Consider the following 20857-nt stretch of genomic DNA (forward strand, 5'->3'; position numbering starts at 1 on the left):
GAATTCCCCTTCGTTTTAGCAGGTCGGCCTCAACAGCCAGGCCGTTAAATGTAGATGCTGTAAGCTTTGGTAAGCGAATGGTCCCTGTTGAAGCAGATCTGGCCGCAGTGGAAGACGCCAGGGGTCGTCTATCAGCAGAAGTTTTAGGTCGGAGTACCACGACCTTCTCGGCCAGTCTGGCGCCACCAATATGACCGTTGTGGCTTCCCTCTTTATCTTCTTGAGGACTCTCGGAAGAAGGGGGAAAGGTGGAAAGATGTAGACTAGCCTGAACGGCCACGGGATGGACAATGCGTCCACCGCCAACGCTGCTGGATCCAGTGACCTGGCACAATAGAGGGGTAGCTGATGATTTAGTCTGGAAGCCATCAGGTCTACCTGTGGGGTCCCCCACCTGAGGGTGATCTGTCTGAACACATCCGGGTGGAGGGCCCACTCCCCTGGGTGGAAATCCTGGCGGCTGAGATAGTCCGCCTGCCAGTTCTCCACCCCTGGAATGAAAACTGCCGAGAAGTCCGTCGCATGAGCCTCTGCCCATTCCAAAATGGGTCGAACCTCCTTCATGGCAGCACGGCTCCTTGTGCCCCCCTGCCGATTTATGTAGGCTACTGCTGTCATGTTGTCGGACTGGATCCTTATGGAGCGTCCCCTGAGGAGATCGTGTCCCTGTGTCAGGGTCAGCCTGATGGCCCGTAACTCTAGAATATTTATGGGAAGCTTGGCCTCCTGTGATGACCATCTTCCCTGGAACCTGTGGTTTAGAGCTACGGCTCCCCAGCCTCGGAGGCTGGCGTCTGTCGTCACCATTGTCCAAGTGCACGGCCTGAAGCTGCGGCCCTGCAACAGATGTGGGGTATGAAGCCACCATCGAAGTGATGTGCGAGTTTTCTGTGACAGCGAGATTCTCCTGTGGATCTGCAGGTGTGATCCCGACCACTGGGATAACAGGTTTTCCTGAAAGGTTCGGGAGTGGTAACGCCCGTATGGGAGGGCCTCGAATGAAGCTACCATCAGTCCCAACAGGCGGGTACAAAGGTGTGCAGAGACTGTGCGTAGTTGCAGAATTTGACGTACTCTTAGCTGAAGAGTCCTGATCTTGTCCAACGGTAGGAATACCCTTTCCTGAACAGTGTCCAAGATCAGGCCCAAGAACTGAAGTCTCTGAGATGGATTTAGTTGCGACTTCCTGAAGTTCATTATCCATCCGTTTTGGACCAGAAAATTGCAGGTTAGGAGGGCGTCCGCTGCCAATTTTTCTGGGGAAGGTGACTTTAAAAGAAGGTCGTCTAAATAAGGTATGATGATAACTCCTTGTAGACGAAGCGCCGTTATCATACAAGACAGTACCTTGGTAAACACCCTCGGGGCGGAGGAGAGGCCAAACGGTAGTCCCCTGAACTGGTAATGGTTGTCCTGTATGGCGAACCTGAGGAACCTCTGATGTGGTTCCCAGATAGGTATGTGTAGGTACGCGTCCTTGATATCTAGGGAGAGAAGAAATTCCCCCTTCTCCAAGGACGCCACCACCGAGCGAATTGACTCCATCTTGAACTTGTGATAGAACACAAATTCGTTCAGATTTTTTAAATTGAGAATGGGCCGGACGGAGCCGTCCGGCTTTGGTACTACAAAGATGCTTGAATAGTACCCGGTGCCCTTTTGGTGCACTGGAACCGGGACAATCACCTTTGAAGAGAGGAGAGTTTGAATTGACCCACAAAGGGCTGAAGCTGTCTCTTCTGAAGATGGAAGTCCTATTGGGAAAAACAGGTTTGGAGGGGGGGCAGTGAGCTCCAGCTTGTACCCCTGAGTCACAATTTGAAGAGCCCAGGCGTCTTTGCAGTGGGACTTCCAGGTGTCTGCAAAGATTAACAGCCTGGCGCCCACCTCGGGATCCCCTAGGTGAGCTGGGAGACAGTCATGCCACTGATTTCTCAGTGGTCTTGGTGTCTCTAATAGTGGCGGCCGCTGAGGGCTGGGCTGATCTGGCCCCACGACCACGGCGGCCTCTGTAGGAAGGGAAACCTCCTCTGGACCTGCCTCTGAAGCCCGCGTTCCCTCGAAAGGAACGAAAAGTGGTGGATACAAACGGCCGTTTTGGAGGCGGAGCAGATGAGGGAAGAAACGCAGACTTCCCCCCTGTTGCCTGGGAGATGAGCCTGTCTAGATCAGGCCCGAAGAGCATGTCGCCCCCGAAGGGAAGAGCCTCCACAGCCTTTTTGATTTCTGGTTCGGCTTGCCAAGAACGTAGCCAGACTGAACGTCTGGCCACTACCGCAGAGGCTGAAGCCTTTGCTCCTAGGATAGAAATATCCGAGGCAGCCTCCCCTATGTAGGAGGACGCGTCCCTGATGCATTCTGCTAAAGAAATTAGTTCATCTCGGGGAGTATTCTGTTCTAAACCAGTAACCAGTTCAGAAGCCCATTTCTCCATTGCTCTTGCAACCCAGGCCGATGCCAGAGCAGGGCGCAACAGAACTCTTGTGACTCTTTTAGGGACACCGCTCCCGGGATAGGGAGTGTGGTTTTCTTAGATAAGCGTGAAAGGGACACATCTGGGGTGGGAGGGGTCTCCCATTTTTCTCTGGATGCATCTGAGAAGGGGTAAAGGACCTTCAGTCTTTTTGACATTTGAAACTTTTTGTCCGGAGACTTCCAGACTTTTAAAAGAGGGTTGTCTAACTCCTCTGAGTCCGGGAAAGTTAGGGGCTGCTTTTGGATTCTACCAAAAATGGACACCTGAGGAGGTGCGGATGTGTCGGCAATGTGGAAAGTATCTCGAATCTCCCTGATCAGACCTTCCACTCCCTGAGCCTGATCCTCTGGGAGATCGTCTCCTGCGGGATCCTGAGCTAGATCAGGAGGAAATTCCCCCTCCTCTAAGGGAATGCAATCATCCGGGTCGTCTGCCAGGACTATAGCCTGAACTGCCCTTCTCTTCACCGGGGGTGAGGAAGGTCTAGTCTGGGAGTATGCCGACACAGACTGTTTTAGGGAGTCCACCGACTGAATGAGGGATGAAGCCCATAGAGGCTCAGAAGTAGTTAACTGAGACAGATGGGAGTGAAAAACTTCCCTGTCTTTTCTAGAGGCTTCCATCTCTGCAGTAAAGCTGGAGAGAAGGGTCTGTAAGACGTCCCCAGGACATGGGGTGTTTGGCTGGGACCCAGGGGACCTGGGAGTGACAGCAACCTGCACCCTTGCAGAAGACTGAATTCTAGTATAGCAGGGGCCGCACAGGGAAACACCCTTGATATGTGGTGTATACTGCTCCTTGCACTCCTTACAGGAGTACACCTTTTGTGCTGCCTTTGATGTAGCCCTTCCTGCCATACTGACAAATTACTTCAGCACCCCACACGCACACCCTTACACAGACACAAGTATTCCCTAGCACCACTACACACAGTGAAAAGCCCGAGGCCTGAGTGCTAATAGGGAGAGAGGAGCCAATCCTGCCCCCCGATGTGTATCGTGTATGGGGATAACCCCTGATGACTCACAGTACAGTTGAGGTCCCAGGGGGAGCGCTGTAACCACACAGGATCCGGTATACCGGGACTGCAGGTGTCTGAGACTGCTGGATCAGTGGAGAGAAGCTGCGTTCCGAGCAATGGCGGCCGTGTGAGGGAGACGCCGATGTTAAGCTCCGCCTCCTTGATGCGGACGCTTCCCGCGCCGATCTGTAGGCGGGAGTTACAAGCGCAGCCGTGTCAGCGCTGCGCGCGCGACCTAAAATGGCTGCGGCCGCTGACACTCTCTCCCCAGCCAGTGCGCTCACTTCTGGCTGGTCCCCCTTTCCTTGTGTTCCTGTGAGAAGGCAGGTGGGGGATGACCTTGGACCCGGGACGCTCGCTGCGTGCAGCTGCGGCGGGTCCCCAGAGCGGGTGCTCTGGTGGTCTTTTGGTAACAGAGGAACACTGCGTGCAGCGTCGACTGTACCACTCCAGGGTTCCTCTTCACAGGCAGACCGTCCTGTCTGCCTGCCACTAACATAAAAGTTTAAATAAAAATAAAACAGAAATAAAAACCTAATCTCCCTCAGGAGACCCTTGCCCAGGAGACCGACTCCTCCGGGCACTTTTTTAAGACTGGGGTCTGGGTGGGGATAGAGGGGGGAGGAGCCAGCCACACTTAAATTTTCTTAAAGTGCCGACTCCTCCAGTACACCATACTATCCCACACGTGATGACTGCAGTGTCCCCTGCTATCCGAGGGAGAAATCAGTAAGATTCCACATCACTTGAGAAAAGAAACACCCCTCTTTCAAATAAGCATAACCCAGAGGTTTTTTTTAGAAAATCCCTTTCTTATCCCAGGCTATCAAAGTTTTCTATAATCTAGGAATCTGTTGTCTGATGAGCAACAAGATCACACTATAATAAATTGAGAGATGGGACTCACCTCTTCAAATATGAGCACTCAAAATATAAGAGGGGGAGGGGGGTGGGGAGAGAAGTTTTCAGAAGAGAATGTATATAGATAGAGACAATATGTTTGGCTGTGATCTGTACTTTCTGAAATCTCAAGCCACAGAACCATATGTGTGTCCGCCAACACAGTTGACAATGTTGCTGCAAAGTGAGCCATAGTTGAGTTGGGTTCCAGGGTGACCACGACAAAGTTAGAAAAGGAGCAACTTGCTAGCCATGTTTGATGGCAATTTTTCAATCTCTGTCTGGCAAATCATACAGTAAGGGGCAATGAATCCTGGTCGACCGTTTCAATCCTGAAATTAAACAGTCAGTCCAGTTGGAGGTATGCCACCACCGAAGTTCATATGTTAGCACAGTATGGCCAAGCACATGGTGGCTATTTTTGTGGTCAAGACTGGTCATGTAGCTACCAAAATACTTGTGTAGCAGTGCATTGTCATTGGGGACTGGAACACCACCTAATGCCTACTACAAATGCTGAGGACATATCTAGACAGCTTCATGGTGCCTTTCTTCATCACCACATTGAAATTGCCAACAAGTTCAGGAAAGGGGTGAATTTTCTGGCCCATGAATGAAATGAAGATCTTTGTCATCTACTGCACATTTCATACCTGACCACCTGTACCTTATTTATGTTCTCATAAATCAAGCGCAAGATGCATGGAATTTGTTTTGAGCCACCAAAAGCTGCAGTGCAGACATTCATCCAGCACCTATCTACTTCAGACTGGGCCAGTGGCTTTACCAAGTGGCTAAAAGGTAAGCAACTTGGCATGGATTACAAATCATTTAAAAAAAATCTAATGTTCACTTTGTAAACATAACCCTTTTCTTGCATCCCAAAAAACGTATTGCATATTACTCTCATGTAGGATAAGGGAGACAGGCCATTTTCAGTGTCACTCCCCATCTCCTGGAACACAGGTTCTCAAACTCAGTCCTCAGGACCTTACACAGTGCATGTTTTGCAAGTCTCCTCATAAAAAAGTGAAAAAATTAGCTTCACCTGTGGAACTTTTAAAATGTGTCAATGGGTAATGAATGCACCTGTACACCCGCCAGATGACATGGAAAATGAGAACTGTGTGGGGACCTGAGAACCGAATTTGAGAACCCTTGTCTTAGAACTATGCTAATTATGTAGGGCAGTGGGCTAAACAGCCCTTCTTCCTTAGTGATGACAACATGCACCAGTGCTATTAAATAAGATTTTTGCCTCCACTGAAACCTACAGTTCTAAAGAGATTCAATCATCATACATATTAAAGGGCTTAAAGTTTAAACAACTGCGGTATTTGGAAATTCTGGATTATCTTTAATTTTGGAGCAGTTATTGCTTTCTGGATTTTGCTAGAAAGCTTGGATAAATGTAAAGCATTATCTCAAATGAAAACTTGCATTAAATAATATAAAAAACGGTGGCATAGATATTACAACTAATAGCCAGTCCCAAATAGGACAATTTGAAAACTGAATTAAGTTTTCTTAAATCTTCAATAAACATTCACAGACTATAAATACATTGTGAGCACATCATATAAACAACCTATTTAAACAACTAAATACAAACAGATATTTTTTTCACATGTAGAATAAAAGAGCTTTCAGGAAAACGTTAAATAATATGATAAGCATAAGTTTACATGGTTGAATGTTATTTCAGGGCACTGCACAAGGTTTTATATCGAACAGATACTATATGAGCCAAAACAGACCAACAAGGTTCTCCACAGAGCAGAGTTCACAGATGTACGTCAGATAAGGTCACTTTTAGATAGGGGTATTATTCTCTAGTAAAAACATTTCCTCCAAGTTCTGCCTCATTTCTTTTGCCTTCAACACCAACTTATTTGGTTGCCCTGGAGGTCAGCATTTTAGAAATTGGAATTATAAAGGCTGTTCAATGTTTACTCATGTCTAGAAATGTGTGAAGCGTTTCCCTATACCACACACATACTACACCACAAATCAATAAATTACATGTAGGGGTTCAGAGTACATAACTGAAGTCTGTATAGCCAATTCATTTTACACCCCATTACCACCATTATGAGCACATTTTTATTTTACCAAATTACTAGCTCATATTAAACTATTCCTCCAAAGTACATGCTAAAATCTGTCTATCACAGAGGTAGGCAATAAGCGGCCCTATAGCTGTTTATGAACTACACATCCCAGAATGCCTTGCCGTAGTTCTACTATTTAGCCATGCTGCAACTGATGCAAGGCATGCTAGGATGTGCAGTTCATCAACAGCTGGAGGGCTGCTTATTGCCCACCACTGGTCTACTGTCTATTTTAAAAATAGTATTAAAACAATGGACAAGGTATGAAAAACAAGGCTTTATTTTATAGGACCAAGAGTGGAAAAAAGAGGACACAAGTGATATGGTATACTGTATGCTCTTGTATACTGCAGGTACTGAATCTCAAAAAAATAAAATCTATTTCCTAATGGTAAACATAATCTAATTTTCATTTGTTACCACTGGCTTAGTAACAATGGCCAGTATCAAACACTAATTAGCGAAAATCAGTATAATGCGATGTATAGCACTTTGAGGGAGTGCGAGTCCTGGCAGTTGTAGCACGTTATACGCAGCAACCCAAAACATGGCGGCCCTGCGCTGCCTTCGAAGATAGACCTTTGTAATGTTAGCGATTCTCAGTTATGCAAAGTGATTGCAAAATTTTGCAGTCTCCAATACAGGGAGGGATGTGCGATGGCCTTGCCCTGTGCTGGGTGGCCTCCTTCATGTGGCTGAGCGCAGCGTACCACTGAGCCCACAAGGGGCATCTTTGTTCTTGCTCTCCTGGCGGAGTACCAACGGTCAGGATTACAATGACGGTATACTGACCCAGGCCCATCTTAACACATAAGCTTACTAGGCAGCTGCCCTAGGGCCCACAATTCTAGGGGCCTTCGAACAAGGGTTTGCTGGTGCCTACAGAGTTTCTTGTGAGGCTAACAGAGAATGCGGCCCAGCTGCATTAGTTGTAAATTACACAAAATTCAATGCTGACGGAAAACATTCTCTACTCGCCTGCAGCCAAACAGTTAATGGCTGTAGGCATGCTAATTGCTAGATGGCTTATAGCAGGTGTAGAGACAGCACAGGAAGTTCAGATTTTTTTTAACTTAAGTGGCACCAGTGCATTGCTTTGCCTAGTGCCCACAATGCCGTTAAGCTGGCCCTGTACTGACAGTGCCAGAATCAAGACTGTTGGGTTGTCATTTCACACCCAAACACACCCAGGTCACTTTTAAAGAAAAAAATAATATTATAGCAAAAAGTTTTAGGCCAATACAATCTATTAAGAGTGTACAAGTTATTACTAAGTCTCAAATATAGATGTAAGTGATGTAAGTGATCTGATGTGAGAGGAAGGACTTATCGCAAGTGGAGCTTGAGATTGATTCTCTAACTCAGTGGTTCTCAAACTTAGTTCTCAGGACCTTAAACGGGTCATGTTTTCCTGGAAACCTGGCGGGAGAACTGTGTATCACCAACTATCACTTTTACAAAGTCAAAGGTGACCTGGAAAAAAGGAAAACTAGTGGGTTTTCTGAGGACAGAAACTGTACTCCAACTTAACACCCCCTTCACCAGTATTTAAAGGTAGCAGGACCAGCGCTATCCGCTCAGCAGAAAATGCAGAGCAGGGAGGCTCTCTCCCTGCTCTACATCCCCTGCTGTCCTCTGTGGCTGCTGGCAGCTGCTGCACTTGTCACACTGCATGACAGGCAGCAGCGCCGGCAGCACATAGCTCCCTCCAGACTCTTAGACACATGGTCAGCGGCAGGGACCAAAAAGGAGTGGCGCTACAGGGAAAGCAAGGCTGATGAGAAAAGGAAGCAGGAGAGGATGAGCTGCCATCCTGAACTAGGTGAGTAACATGTGAGTTTAATACTGTCGGCAACTGGTGTGGGCATAATTATAGGCACCGCTACTACCGTCGGCAACTGGTGTGGGTGTTACATATATATATACATACTGTACAATAGTACAAATTGCACAAAGTCCAAATTAATGTAAACGTCTTTCTCAGTGATCAAAAGTCTGTGTGGTGCTGCTCTTTCTCCAATAAGGGCTTACCCAAGCCCACTTGAGTATTTTATGTTGAAAAAAGGTGGAAGACGCGCACAATGATCGTATATCCAATAACATTTTACTGAAAGTAAAAAGCTCACAAACACATCAGTTTAAGAAGATGAACATAGATATTCCTGACTAAGTCCCCAGTGATGAAACGTGATGAGGGTGTGGTTTCCAGTCTCACCGAGTCCGCATTCTGTCTGTCTGGTCTTGATCGCTTGTATCTGCAAGCATCCAGCTGCTTTCTTTGAACAACTACAGTTACCTGGGTGTTGCTGTACACACATTGCAGTGAATGAGATCTATGTTCATCTTCTTAAACGGATGGGTACGTGAGCATTTTACCAATATGTAAAATTTTACTGACTATACTAGTACTTGGCATGTGCCAGCAATGTATATATCACTGGCGCCCAGTGGTACCAGTAATATATAGATTGCTGGCATGTGCCAGCAATCTATATATTACTGGCTTAAAAAACACATTGATGGCCAGTGGCATGTATATGCTCCACAGTGTGGAGCAGAGCAGTCAGCCGGGGGCGGGACATTCTGTCTGGGGAAGAGCAGCTGAGCGGCGGCGTGGTCAAGGTGGCAGGGTTAGTATGCACTGGTGGGGGCAACGGGGGCTGGGGGTGGCGGGAGCGGCCGGTCAGCTGGGATGAGAGTCATCTTTCAGCCTGGCTGTCATACACCTGGTGATGATGGCTCAAATATGAGCCATCATAGCCATACAGGCTGGTAAAACCAGCAGACGGCCCACTTTGCTATCGATGATGCAGGAGCGCACATCATCGCTAGTCGGGCATCGGTGGCAGACTTTAAGCTGAAAATCACACACACACACACTTGCAGACTTTAAGCTGAAAATCGGCAAGTATGTATGGGCCTTTAAAGGTAGTTTCTCGGTCATCTTCTATTTCTATTAATTTATAATTATTATTAGAAAGTCAACAACGTCTATATTAAAACTCCTCTAAGACCTCAGCATCTGGAAAAAAAAAAAACGGATACGTTACACTCTCCCTGATTCAAAGTCTTTACAGAGAACATTTATAAGGGACTGGGATGTTTTGGAACATTAACTGGTGCAAATACCCTTGAGGATGGCAGTCATCCGCCAAGGCCAATTCCATTACATTTATTAACTTTGTTATATGTATTTGGGGGAGATCGCTGCTATTTATTAGATGCACAAACATTTACATTTGCAAATGTGTCCTTCAGCCCTTTAAAAACAAAACTGTATTGATGTATTTATATTAGACCTTTATTTCTTTGTTTAATTAAACCACAGGTGTTTCAAATCAATAAAAATGTAAGAAAATCAACTTAGAAAAACATAGTGTAGTTTATCATCACAAATTAAATAATTTTGATTATTAGAAAGCTTTACTGTTAGAACGCCAATGCTTTTGCTTTCACCATCAATACAACTAAACTGGGTATACACTAAGATCTATCGTCAAATATATTGCCCCATGCCAGACTGGATGATCATCTTATAGTGTGTATATCCAAATGTTTACAACCGTCATTCTCCGGTACTTGCCAGAAATCAGATAGGACAATGCAATGTAGGATGTGGAGTAGTGTGTACACAGGACTGCATATAGTTTATAAGAAATAAGTGGATACAATCCTCTGACGCAACATGTTGTGTGTTGATCGGTATATTGCAAAGTGTGTATTATCTGTGTGTCTGACTCAGATGTAGATAGAGGTGCCATCACACCTGCATACATGGAGGCTGCAGTAAGAAATCTCCAGGTTTTTTAACCCCTTACCGACGCAGCATGTTTTTGCCTTCCTGACAGAGCCCTTTTTTTCAAATCTGACATGTATCACTTAAGTGGGGATAACTTTTTTTTGCTTTTACTTATCCCAGTGATTTTGAGATTGTTTTCTCGTGACACATTGTACTTTAAATTAGTGGTAAATTTTGGTCGATACAGTTTTTTTTTGTGTGTGAAAAATACCAAAATGTCATAAAAATTTGAACATTTTGCTATTTGCAAAATGTAAAATTTTCTGCTTGTGAGACAAATCATACCACTCAAAATAGTTAATAACTAACATAGACCATATCTAAACTTTATTATTACATCATTATTTCAACTTTCTTTTATTTTTTTTGGATGCTAGGGGGCAGCAGAGTCTAAATTTTACACATCACACAGTAAACGCTGCTTTTGGCGGTTCACGTTTGAACAGCCAATCGCAGCGATCGCCCATGGCGGGGGGCATCGCTGCCCCCCCTGGGCAATGAGGGAATATGTCTGCTGTCAGGGACAGCAGACATCGTCCCTCTGTCACCGCGTCTCTAGACGCGGTGACAGTTACAAGTCATGACGTACATTTATGCCATGTGTCGGGAAGTACATCCCGACCATGACGTAAATGTACGTCAAATGTCGGGAAGGGGTTAAAGTAGTAATCATTTACTCTGCAAAACTAGTTTGATTTTGCAGTGTAAATGATTGCTTGCAAAAAAACACCCAAATCTCTCAATTTCGGAATCTCTCATCCTATTAAATTGTACCCCAAATGTGCAATTATAGTCATATCACATAAAATAAAAATGTAAGATCTTGTTACTTAACTGTATAAATGGTCCTATTAAAATATAACTTTAATCATGTAGAAAAGCTGCCATAACAAATCATAAAAGAAAAGCATGAAAGATCTGTGATCATTTTTTATACAACTTATCTTTAAATCACTGTAGTACCAATGTCACTAAGTTATAGTTTTAAGCTCATTTGGGGATATCCAATGTGTGTTATTGTAATTAGCTTTCTCCATTGGATGTAGTGAGTTTCAAATATTATTTACAGAAAAAACAGAGCCATGTATGTGAGTAGCAAAAATAATAGTGGAAACACTTACTCAGTGCTCATGCTTGTCATAACCAATGATCGCGTAACCTGCGGAAACAAAAAAAAATAAAGTTGTATTTGAAAAATGAAAAACGGATAATCTAGTTTTACTAACACAAGAGACAAAAGGGGGTATTCAATCCCGGCTGCTATTTCTGCCCGTTTCCAACATTATTAGGTATTTTACCTATTGAATGTGGGGTCTGTTCTTCCGATTGTCGGAATATAATTGACAGTCAGAAAGTCCCGGCACTGGCAAAAATGGATGCTGATAGCCGGAATCGGCCGTGGATTCGTCAAACCATTGGCCGTTTCCGTCAGCTGCTCCTGATTCATACCTTTATGGTCTTGAGAAAGGGCACCACGATGGCCAAAATTTTGACAACTGCTTTGAAATAATGCTGAATAAAGGCGAGATTTGTTTGTCTTCACTATCAATCAGTCTGGTGAGTGCTATCTTTTCAAAAAATTATATATATATATATATATATATATATATATATATATAAAATTTGTTTGAATATTTATTTATTAACGGTTTAAGTCAGGGGTGTCCAAACTTTTTGCAACGAGGGCCAAATTTGGTGAAGTGTAAATGTGTGGGGGCCGACCATTCAGCCCGACATTCTTTGAATCACTAATCACATCAGAATGGTCCCCCACTCTGCCCCCATTCACTCCTTGTCCACCAGCCTGCCCCTCCTTCACTGTATGTCCCCCATTCACTGTATGTTCCCCACTCTGCACCCATTCACTCTGTCCCCCAGCCTGCCCCCCTTCTCTGAATGGCCATTACTGCCTCCATTCACTGTATTTCCCCTAGCCTGACCCTCCTTCACTGTATGTCCCCCACTCTGCCCCCTCCATTCTCTGTATGTTTCCCAGCCCCTTGTGTGAGCCAGAGGAAGGAGAGGCAAAGCAGGCACTGCAAGGACAGGAGATGCTTGGACTCCCGCTACTGCCCTCCTCCACCCTGCATGTTACACGAGCAAGCTTCCCCCTTGCTGCCCCCCTCCCCAAACACTGCTGTCACTGTGATTGTGGAGTAGAGTGATATACGATTGCAGCAGCAGGGGTAGGACGCCAAACACATCTGACTGTGAAGGCCGGCACCTCCTCACTGCAGCAGACAGCAAGGTAAAGACGCGCTCGCCGGGGCCCCACCTTTAGTGTCCTGTGCTGTGCTTCCCACATCTGATGCTCCACCCGCTTCCTGCTGGAGGCTGCGGGACACTTGAAATGACAGCAGGGGCCACAATTGGCCCCCGGGCCTGACTTTGGACATGCCTGGTTTAAGTAGTAACATTTCCAATGTTATAGTTTGATAAACATATTTAATTCATAGCAAATAGTATCTATGGAAAAAAAGATATTAGATAAAATCTTAAGAATGGGTCCAGAACCTGCCACTAGGCTGGCCAATTCCTGGATCCGGATCATCTGGATCCTGGGATTTGGCGCAAAATTTTCAAATCCCGGATAAGACTGCATGGGCAGTCTACTGCTAAACAGTGTCAGCACCTGCTAAAATGCTGAACGGCTACTTCCCTCTCTGACTTTGCACAGCTGGATGTGGTAAGAGGTCACACTGCGCAGCCCTCTGGCTGTACCACTGCTCTGTCTCTCCCACATGCCCATGTGAGTAAATGTGCGGGGAACCGGTTTGGGGGTGTTGGGGGCATTTTTTATATTAGGGAGGCATAACCCAGGATTGAGCATTTTTTCAATCCCAAATCCCGGGGTTGAAAAAATACCCTGGGAATGGCATCCCTACCTGCTACCCAGGAAATGTTCAGAAAATTCTGATTTAAGAAATGTGCTTAGATTTTGATGGGTGATATTTTAATTACTATACCCTCTAGGGAAAGCAAGACAATCATTTATACCCCTTTCAGACAAAAAAAAAGACCCGGGAATTTCCCGGCTCTTGCCGTGTCGACCCGGTTTTTCTTCTGTCTGAAAGGGTCAACACGGGTCTAAAGTTCCGGGACTTCGACCCAGGTATTTACCTGGGTTTTTCCAGTGTCAGACACGTGTTTGCGGCTGTGTGAAAGGGTCCGACCCGTGTTTTTCTCCCGACTATTGAAAAATCATGCTGATTGGCTGTGCAGCATGGCACTGCGCGATTGGCTGATCTTTTCAGCTTCCCTGATTGGCTGAGCGGGCGTGGCAGTGGCGTGCAGCGCAACACTGGACACAATCAGGGCTCTCCTCCGGTGCAAATACCTGCATCGAGTGGAAGCCCTCTCCACCAAAAATTGTGCCTTCCTCCTCCTGGCATAACACTGTGCCAGGTAGCACAATGTAAGCATCTGCATAATGCTCTGATTTGCTGTAAGCAGCAAAACACACAGAGCACTCATGACCTCCAGGTTCTGCAACTTGTCAGCCATGTTTAATGCAATGCAGTGAGCAGACACCTCCCACTTTTCATGATCTCATCTCTGTGTGCCTTTAAAACTGTCCTTTTCTTAGGACACACAGTTTTGCAGGAAAAATCCGGCTTCTGTGTGAAAGGGGTCGACGCGGGAAATACCCGGGTTTTTTCTCCTGTGTGAAAGGGGCTCAGCACCTTGCTGCCTAGTTCTACCCGGGTTTTTGTATCCGGGAAATACCTGGGTTTTTGGGATTTTTCTGTCTGAAAAGGGTATTAGTATGTTCTTACTGTTGAATAATATTTTTTATGTGCAATGGTCTACACAATCAAATATATTGTGTTTACAGGAAAAATAATAATTAAGACCTTCATTCCATATGGATGCTTATGCTGGTACTTACAAGTACACGAGTAGAACCCTTTTTTTTTTTGACAGATCTCAACATTGTAGTCATGGAACTTTATTCTGACTTAATATTTATGTATCCTTTTATATTTCCTACATAAATAGAAATGATTCCTGGCCTAACTACGGTTGCTGGGAGAAATAAAGAAAAGCTTGAAGAGAGATAAAGTGCTAGTAATACTAATGAATCAGCTCGTGTCAAGTTTAAAACACAGCTTGTAAAATGGCCAAGATGGGCTGGTTGGTTATACAGTCTCTCTCTCCAAAGCTTGATACATACTGCATACCGTTTTGTCTGTACCAGATATTGCTCAGTAATTCCAGATTTGAGTATCACCCATTTTGATTTGTATAAGAGGTCTATCAAGCACCTAAAGAAGCTAACAAACATCCAAAATACATATACGTTTTCATGCAGCTCAACTTAAGTGATGTATTGTTATTTGATAGGGAAATGTAAGGAATTAGTCCTGTTCGCTAACATGAAGGGGGGAAAAAAAGTACACTAAAACATGAGCCCTTTCTGAAAAAAGTTCATCAAAAGAGGTGATTTCCATGGGGCAGTAGAACACTTATATCATTTCAGAAATTAGTCAAACAGCAAACTCAGCATTTACACAAGTGGTTATATCTCTCACCCCCCCCCAAAAAAAAAGAAATTATGGCAAATAGGAATTTTTCGCTGTTATGGCAAGAGTAACGCTTGGCAGAAACATGAGATGGAAAACAGAGCCAGGACCAATCCATCATCAATTTAAAAATCTGTTCTCACAAAAACATGATCTTGCCCTGTTGTGTGTGACTTACGACATCAGGGACTGAAAAATTACATGCTAGCCATCACGAGGGGCTTGGAAAAAAAAAAAGACTTTATCTCTCAACTGAAGTTGTTATTCACAAAAAAATTTGTTTTGGCTTTGATTCGCTTGGCTCTCCACCATCTAGCAAAGGATTGGCCACTACAAGATCACAAACTTCTACTCCAATTAAAGTGATGCAAGGCATAAAATGACAGGCTAAATTTACTATAAGGTTGGGTTAAAATTGTGGGGCCTGGCTTAACATTAATCTGCTAACTAAATTATATTTAAAAATACTTCGTAGTAAACATTCATATACAAATACTCCCTCAAAAAAAGGTATTATGCAGAAATGTAGCTGTGTTTAAAGAAAAGTTTTGCAAAAAAAAAAAAAAAATACAAGTAACAAAAATAAAAAGCACAGTGCAAGGCCACATCTATACAAAGACCGGTATTCCAATCCGTCAGAAACCAAGAAAATGCAATGTAAAGATTTACTATAATGAAGTAATTACATTTTTTTTTTTTTAAGTGCAGTGATCATCTATGGTCATATGATGTGGCGGCTATACAATTGTTCAGCTCTTTTAGCACGATTACATGATTTCTACCTCACAGTCTTCTGAAGTAGTAAACAGAAATGAGAGAAAAGTCATGTGTTTAGCCTCTTCAAGTCAAGCTTCAAGTTATCGTTAAAACAAGTGAGTTGCTCCAATGGGCACTGATGTGTTTGTACATACACATTTGTGTATTTTTAAAATTGCACAATGCATCTCATAAAAAGCCCTTATTCATTTGACCACTTTTAGACTCGTAACACACAAAACTAAGTTTATGCAATTTGTTAAATAATTCAAAAATAAATTGCAGATTGCCCCCGCAAGCAAAAAAGAGAAAATTGGGTACTTATGTAATATCTGGGCTCCCGTTTTTCTAATGAGACCGCGTCCGCTCGCCACGCTTCGGGCACGGTGGCTCGCCACGCTTCAGGCACGGTGGCTCGCCACACTATATAAAATCAACTCCATGCGTAGTTGTATAGTAGGGGTATGAAAAAATGGGGGCATTTAACATGGGAGCCCAGATAATACATAAGTACCGAAAATGGTTATTTCTGCCAATTAATCATGTTCTGTAAACAGGTATTGCCAAGAACAGTGATTTCTGTTACTGACACATACTGCTAAATTTCTGCACTATCCTCGATCAAGACCTGAAGGACGTGGCCACATTACACCTGCATGAGCTCCATGTAAAATAACAGATTTGGGGTAGGCTATCATTAAGCTTGATTGCTGTGTCAGCGTTTTTCTTATCCGTGAGTGCCGCCCACACATCTATTGCTATATATTTTTTTATTTTATACACGGGCAATTGTGGGTTAACAATCATACTGGCCATCAGCAGGTGTGCACTCCCAGTGGGACGGACGGGTGTCCAGGTCCACAGGTGTGAACAGTTGCTTGATTGGTCAGTTGTTCTGCTGATTGGTGAAGGTACTGAATAAAGTTGTGTGCTTTTGTACAATGGTTTTATCCCTGAAGACGGGAGGATAAGCTCCCGAAACATGTTGGAATAAACTTGCATCCTTATTGAAGACTCCTGAGTGCCGCTTCCAGTTCTTTGCATGTTATATCGAACCCAGGTTCAAAGAAGGCACCTGAGCATTTATCATTGGTTTTTACTTCCACCGAGTGCCGGACATATCGCTTGTGTATATATATATATATATATATATATATTGATGGTATAGCCCAGTACACACTAGATGAGATTTTAAAAGATTTCACTTGGAAGAGCAATGAGCAATGTCTCTGAATGATAAATCCTACAGGTTGAGTATCCCTTTGCCAAATATCCATTATCCAAATTATTCCAAATACTATGGTCTACTGAATGTACTTTTTTTAAACCTACTGGGTACATCTGTAACTGGCAATACTATTGGAAATTATACAGTATGTAACTGGTAGTACTGGGGACATCTGTAACTAGAACTACTGGGGACATGATATGTTACCGGCACTAAATATGTGAAAGAAAATGATTACTTGGCATTCAAATTCAGTACCTGAGATTGTACACAAACTGTTTCATGTTTTAACCCCTTCCCGACATTGCCTTTTATGCTAATTTTTTTTTTTTTTTTCCTCCTTGCGTTCAAATAAGCGTAACTTTTTTAATTTTCCGGCTATATAGACACATGAGGGCTTTTTTTTTGCGGGACAAGTTGTACTTTGTAATGGTACCATTTACTATACCGTATAATATTCTGGGGAATCAGGAAATAATTCAATGTGGGGTAAAAAAAAAAAAAACCGCCATTCCACAATTTTGCGCTGGTTACGGTTTTTTTGGAGTTCATAGTTCGTTTAAAATGATGGGTTATCTTTATTCTATGGGTCGTTACGATTCTGGTGATACCAAACTTATATAGTTTTCGTTATGTTTTACCACTAAAAAAAAAAATCGCAACTTTTACGGTTTTTCTAATTTGCGTTGCGTCGCCATGTTCTGCGGCTTATAACTTTTTTATTTTTCCACCTACGGACCTGGGTGAGGGCTCATTTTTTGCGGGCTGAAGTGTACTTTTTAATTAATTTAATTATGGGATATGGGCGACTTTCTGATCTCTTTTAGTTATTTTTTTTTGGGTACGCGATGCGACCAAAAAACGTAGTTTTGGCGTTTGGAATTATTTTCCGTTTACGCCTTTAACCGTGCGGGATAACTAATGTTATATTTTAATAGATCGGACTTTTAGGAACACGGCGATACCAAATATGTTTTTTTTTTTTATTTTTTATTTATTTTTATTTGTGAAATGGGGAAAGGGGGGTGATTTGAACTTTTAATATTTTTTTTTTTTTTTTTTTTAAACTTTATTTTTTTTTTTTTTTTACTTTTACTACAAGGCCCCCTAGTGTACTTGACCACTAGGGGGCGCGATCGCCTGTACTAGGTTCAGCCATAGAGCTCTATGGCTGAACGTAGTGATTTTATGCACTTCCTATTACATCCTGCCTGAGGCAGGATGTAATAGGTATGCATACACGGCCAGCACAGGGGTCTACATTAGACCCCTGGCTACCATGGCAACCGATCGGCACCCTCCGATCTCGCTGCGGGGGGCCCCGATCGGCGCCGGAGGGGGGCGCCCCCCCTCCGATCAGCTATTTAAGCACTGCGGTCGCTTTGCCCGCGGTGCTTAAAGGGTTAAACGGCCACGATCGGCGAACTCGCCGCTCGTGGCCGTGAGAGCAGGGACCTGGCTGTAATATACAGCCATTACCTGCTCTCTGTCAAGCCAGCTCACTCCGTGAGCTGGCTTGATTCCCCCGCACCCGACATATGACGTAAATGTACGTCATATGTCGGGAAGGGGTTAAAACCTTGTTTCACGCACAAATAAAATATATTTGTGTACATTTCACATGTGTGATGTGCTTATACAACATAAATGTAAGATACCTCATTCAAATATAAAAAATATTCTGAAATACGAATAATCCTTTATCCAATATTCTTCTGGTCCCGAGCATTTTGCATAAGGGATACTCAACCTGTAACTGACAACGCTCAGGGGCAGATTTATTAAGCTTGGAGAAGAGATAAACTGGAGATAAAGCGGAGAAAAGGTAAAAGGAGATAACGCAGCAGCCAATCAACTCCCAACTGTCTTTTTCAAACACAGCTGATTGGCTGGTGCTTTATCTCCTTTTACCTTTTCTCCGCTTTATCTCCAGTTTATCACTTCTCCAAGCTTAATAAATCTGCCCCTCAGTGTGTATGCACGCTTTCATTAGACCAGTCGTACGGGGCTTTACTTACAAACTATGTTCTCTTTGATCTCCAAACAGAGTAAAACTTAAGTGTCTCAATTCAAGCCGGATGAAAACCACATCTGTTTGTATAGGCAATAGTGGCACAAATAACAAATATTACAATCACTATTCTGAGATGTAGAGGTCTATGTATCAATAATTGCTTGAATTGAGTCACGCTTCAGGCAAGCTTATCATATTCTGGACCCCCAAATAACCTCATTAGCATTCATATAGAAATACATCCCATCAGGCCTGTCTTGTAATCTGGTGGGACTTCCATGCTATGGAATTCTATCCTTATGTATCCCTCCTATTATCACTATAGATTGCAAGCGTGAGAGCAGGGCCCTTGTACCTTTATGTCAGTTTGTTTCTACCCAGTTTGTTTTATCACTATTCACTATTGTAAAAAGCAACGGAATTTGCTGAGCCATATAAGAAACTGTAAATATATCAAATAAATAGTGATATACAAAAAAAATTATCGGCCCAAATCAACATGTTTATTTGCATCTTTAACTATGCAAAAAAATCTTACCAGGGCAGCAAAAAACGTAGATGGTTATATCTTCAAGGGTACTTATGTAGTATCTGGGCTGCCGATTTCTAAATCGGGTCGGGCACATCGCATCGCATGCGACCATCGGATGCGATGCGATGACCTGATTTTTCCATAGGAATCAATGTTAAAATGGACTGAGTCCATTTTAACATGGAATTCAATGGGAAAAAGGGGTCCTTTTCATACCCCTACTATCCAAGTGGGCATGGAGTTGGATATAAACCTGTGGCGAGCGCAGCGAGCCACCGAGCCCGAAGCGTGGCGAGCGTAGCGAGCCCCGCGAGGGGACACAGAATACCGTCCCCTCGTGGGGCTCGCTTCGCTCGCCACGCTTCGGGCTCGGTGGCTCGCTACGCTCGCCACAGGTTTATATCCAACTCCATGCCCACTTGGATAGTAGAGGTATGAAAAGGACCCCTTTTTCCCATTGAATTCCATGTTAAAATGGACTCAGTCCATTTTAACATTGATTCCTATGGAAAAATCGGGTCATCGCATCCGATGGTCGCATGCGATGCGATATCGCATCGCATCTGATTGTATGCCTTAACTTAAGGCATACAATCAAAAAATCGGCAGCCCAGATACTACATAAGTACCTCTTCACGCAGTATGGGGCGTATCCTATTAGTCACGGAATAGGGAGAGTTATAGCTCTACTTCAACATGCTATCCTCATTATCAAATGGCTATTTCTTAACAAGGATCTCTCTAGGTGAACATGCATTACCGTGGTGTGGTGACCATGCTGCACATTACATTTCTGGTACTGTACTCGAATATAATGTTCTCTTGGGTGCTTCTACTTTGAAAGGAAAATCAAATCATCGTAAAGTTATACAGACCTTCGCTGATCATACTGTGCTAAGGATATGGTGATGCAGAAGAGACTTCTGTCAGGCATCTTTTTAGGAGGCATTGGGTGGACAATACTAAATTGTTGCTACATGTCCTCATATATGTATTGCTGCAGTCACTGTTAGATTTGGGCATCTTTGTTAGCAAAAATTAGCCTTAAGGCCCATACACACTGGGCGATTTTGAGCTGAAAATTGCTCAAAACAGCAGGTTTGAGCAGCTTTCAGCTCAAAGCTGCCCAGTGAGTATGCCCCGGCAGTGAATGCTGCTGCTCGCTCCCGCATCATCGGCGGCAAAGCCGCTCATCTGCTGGTTATAACAGCATAGTGTTCCCGCTAGGCTGTTTTAGCGGGGCGCTGTGCCCTGCCCGATTTCTAAAGCGCCCTGCCCCTCCAGCAGCGCCCCGCTAAAAGAGCCTGCTGCCTGACTAATGTTGTGCCCGGGGAAGCTCCAGGCACCGCAATCTCGGCGGCGCTAGGCTTCCCCGGCAGCTCACGGACTTCAGCGGGGCCAGGTCCGCCCCCTTGTACCACGGAGGAAGCCCGGGCACGCCCGCTTTGGTGATGCGGCGGCCCGGGCACGCCTCCTTTGGTGACGCGGCGGCCCGGG

General features: G+C 44.2%; 1 protein-coding gene across 3 annotated transcripts in view; it reads right to left on the bottom strand.

The window, feature by feature from the left end:
• Window positions 1–20857, bottom strand: part of MCPH1 (microcephalin 1) — a 352972-nt gene that overhangs the window by 242627 nt on the left and 89488 nt on the right. For all 3 annotated transcript variants that reach the window (XR_014471760.1, XM_083177354.1, XM_083177355.1), the window contains exon 10: window positions 11429–11466. Coding sequence is in view for 2 of the 3 variants with exons in the window: in XM_083177354.1 (XP_083033480.1) it covers window positions 11429–11466 (38 nt within the window). In the remaining variant the exon portion in view is untranslated. The remainder of the gene's footprint in view (window positions 1–11428; window positions 11467–20857) is intronic.

This window comes from Crinia signifera, chromosome 3, assembly GCF_055691185.1.
Source record: "Crinia signifera chromosome 3, ASM5569118v1, whole genome shotgun sequence".
In the NCBI taxonomy this organism is placed as follows: Eukaryota; Metazoa; Chordata; class Amphibia; order Anura; family Myobatrachidae; genus Crinia; species Crinia signifera.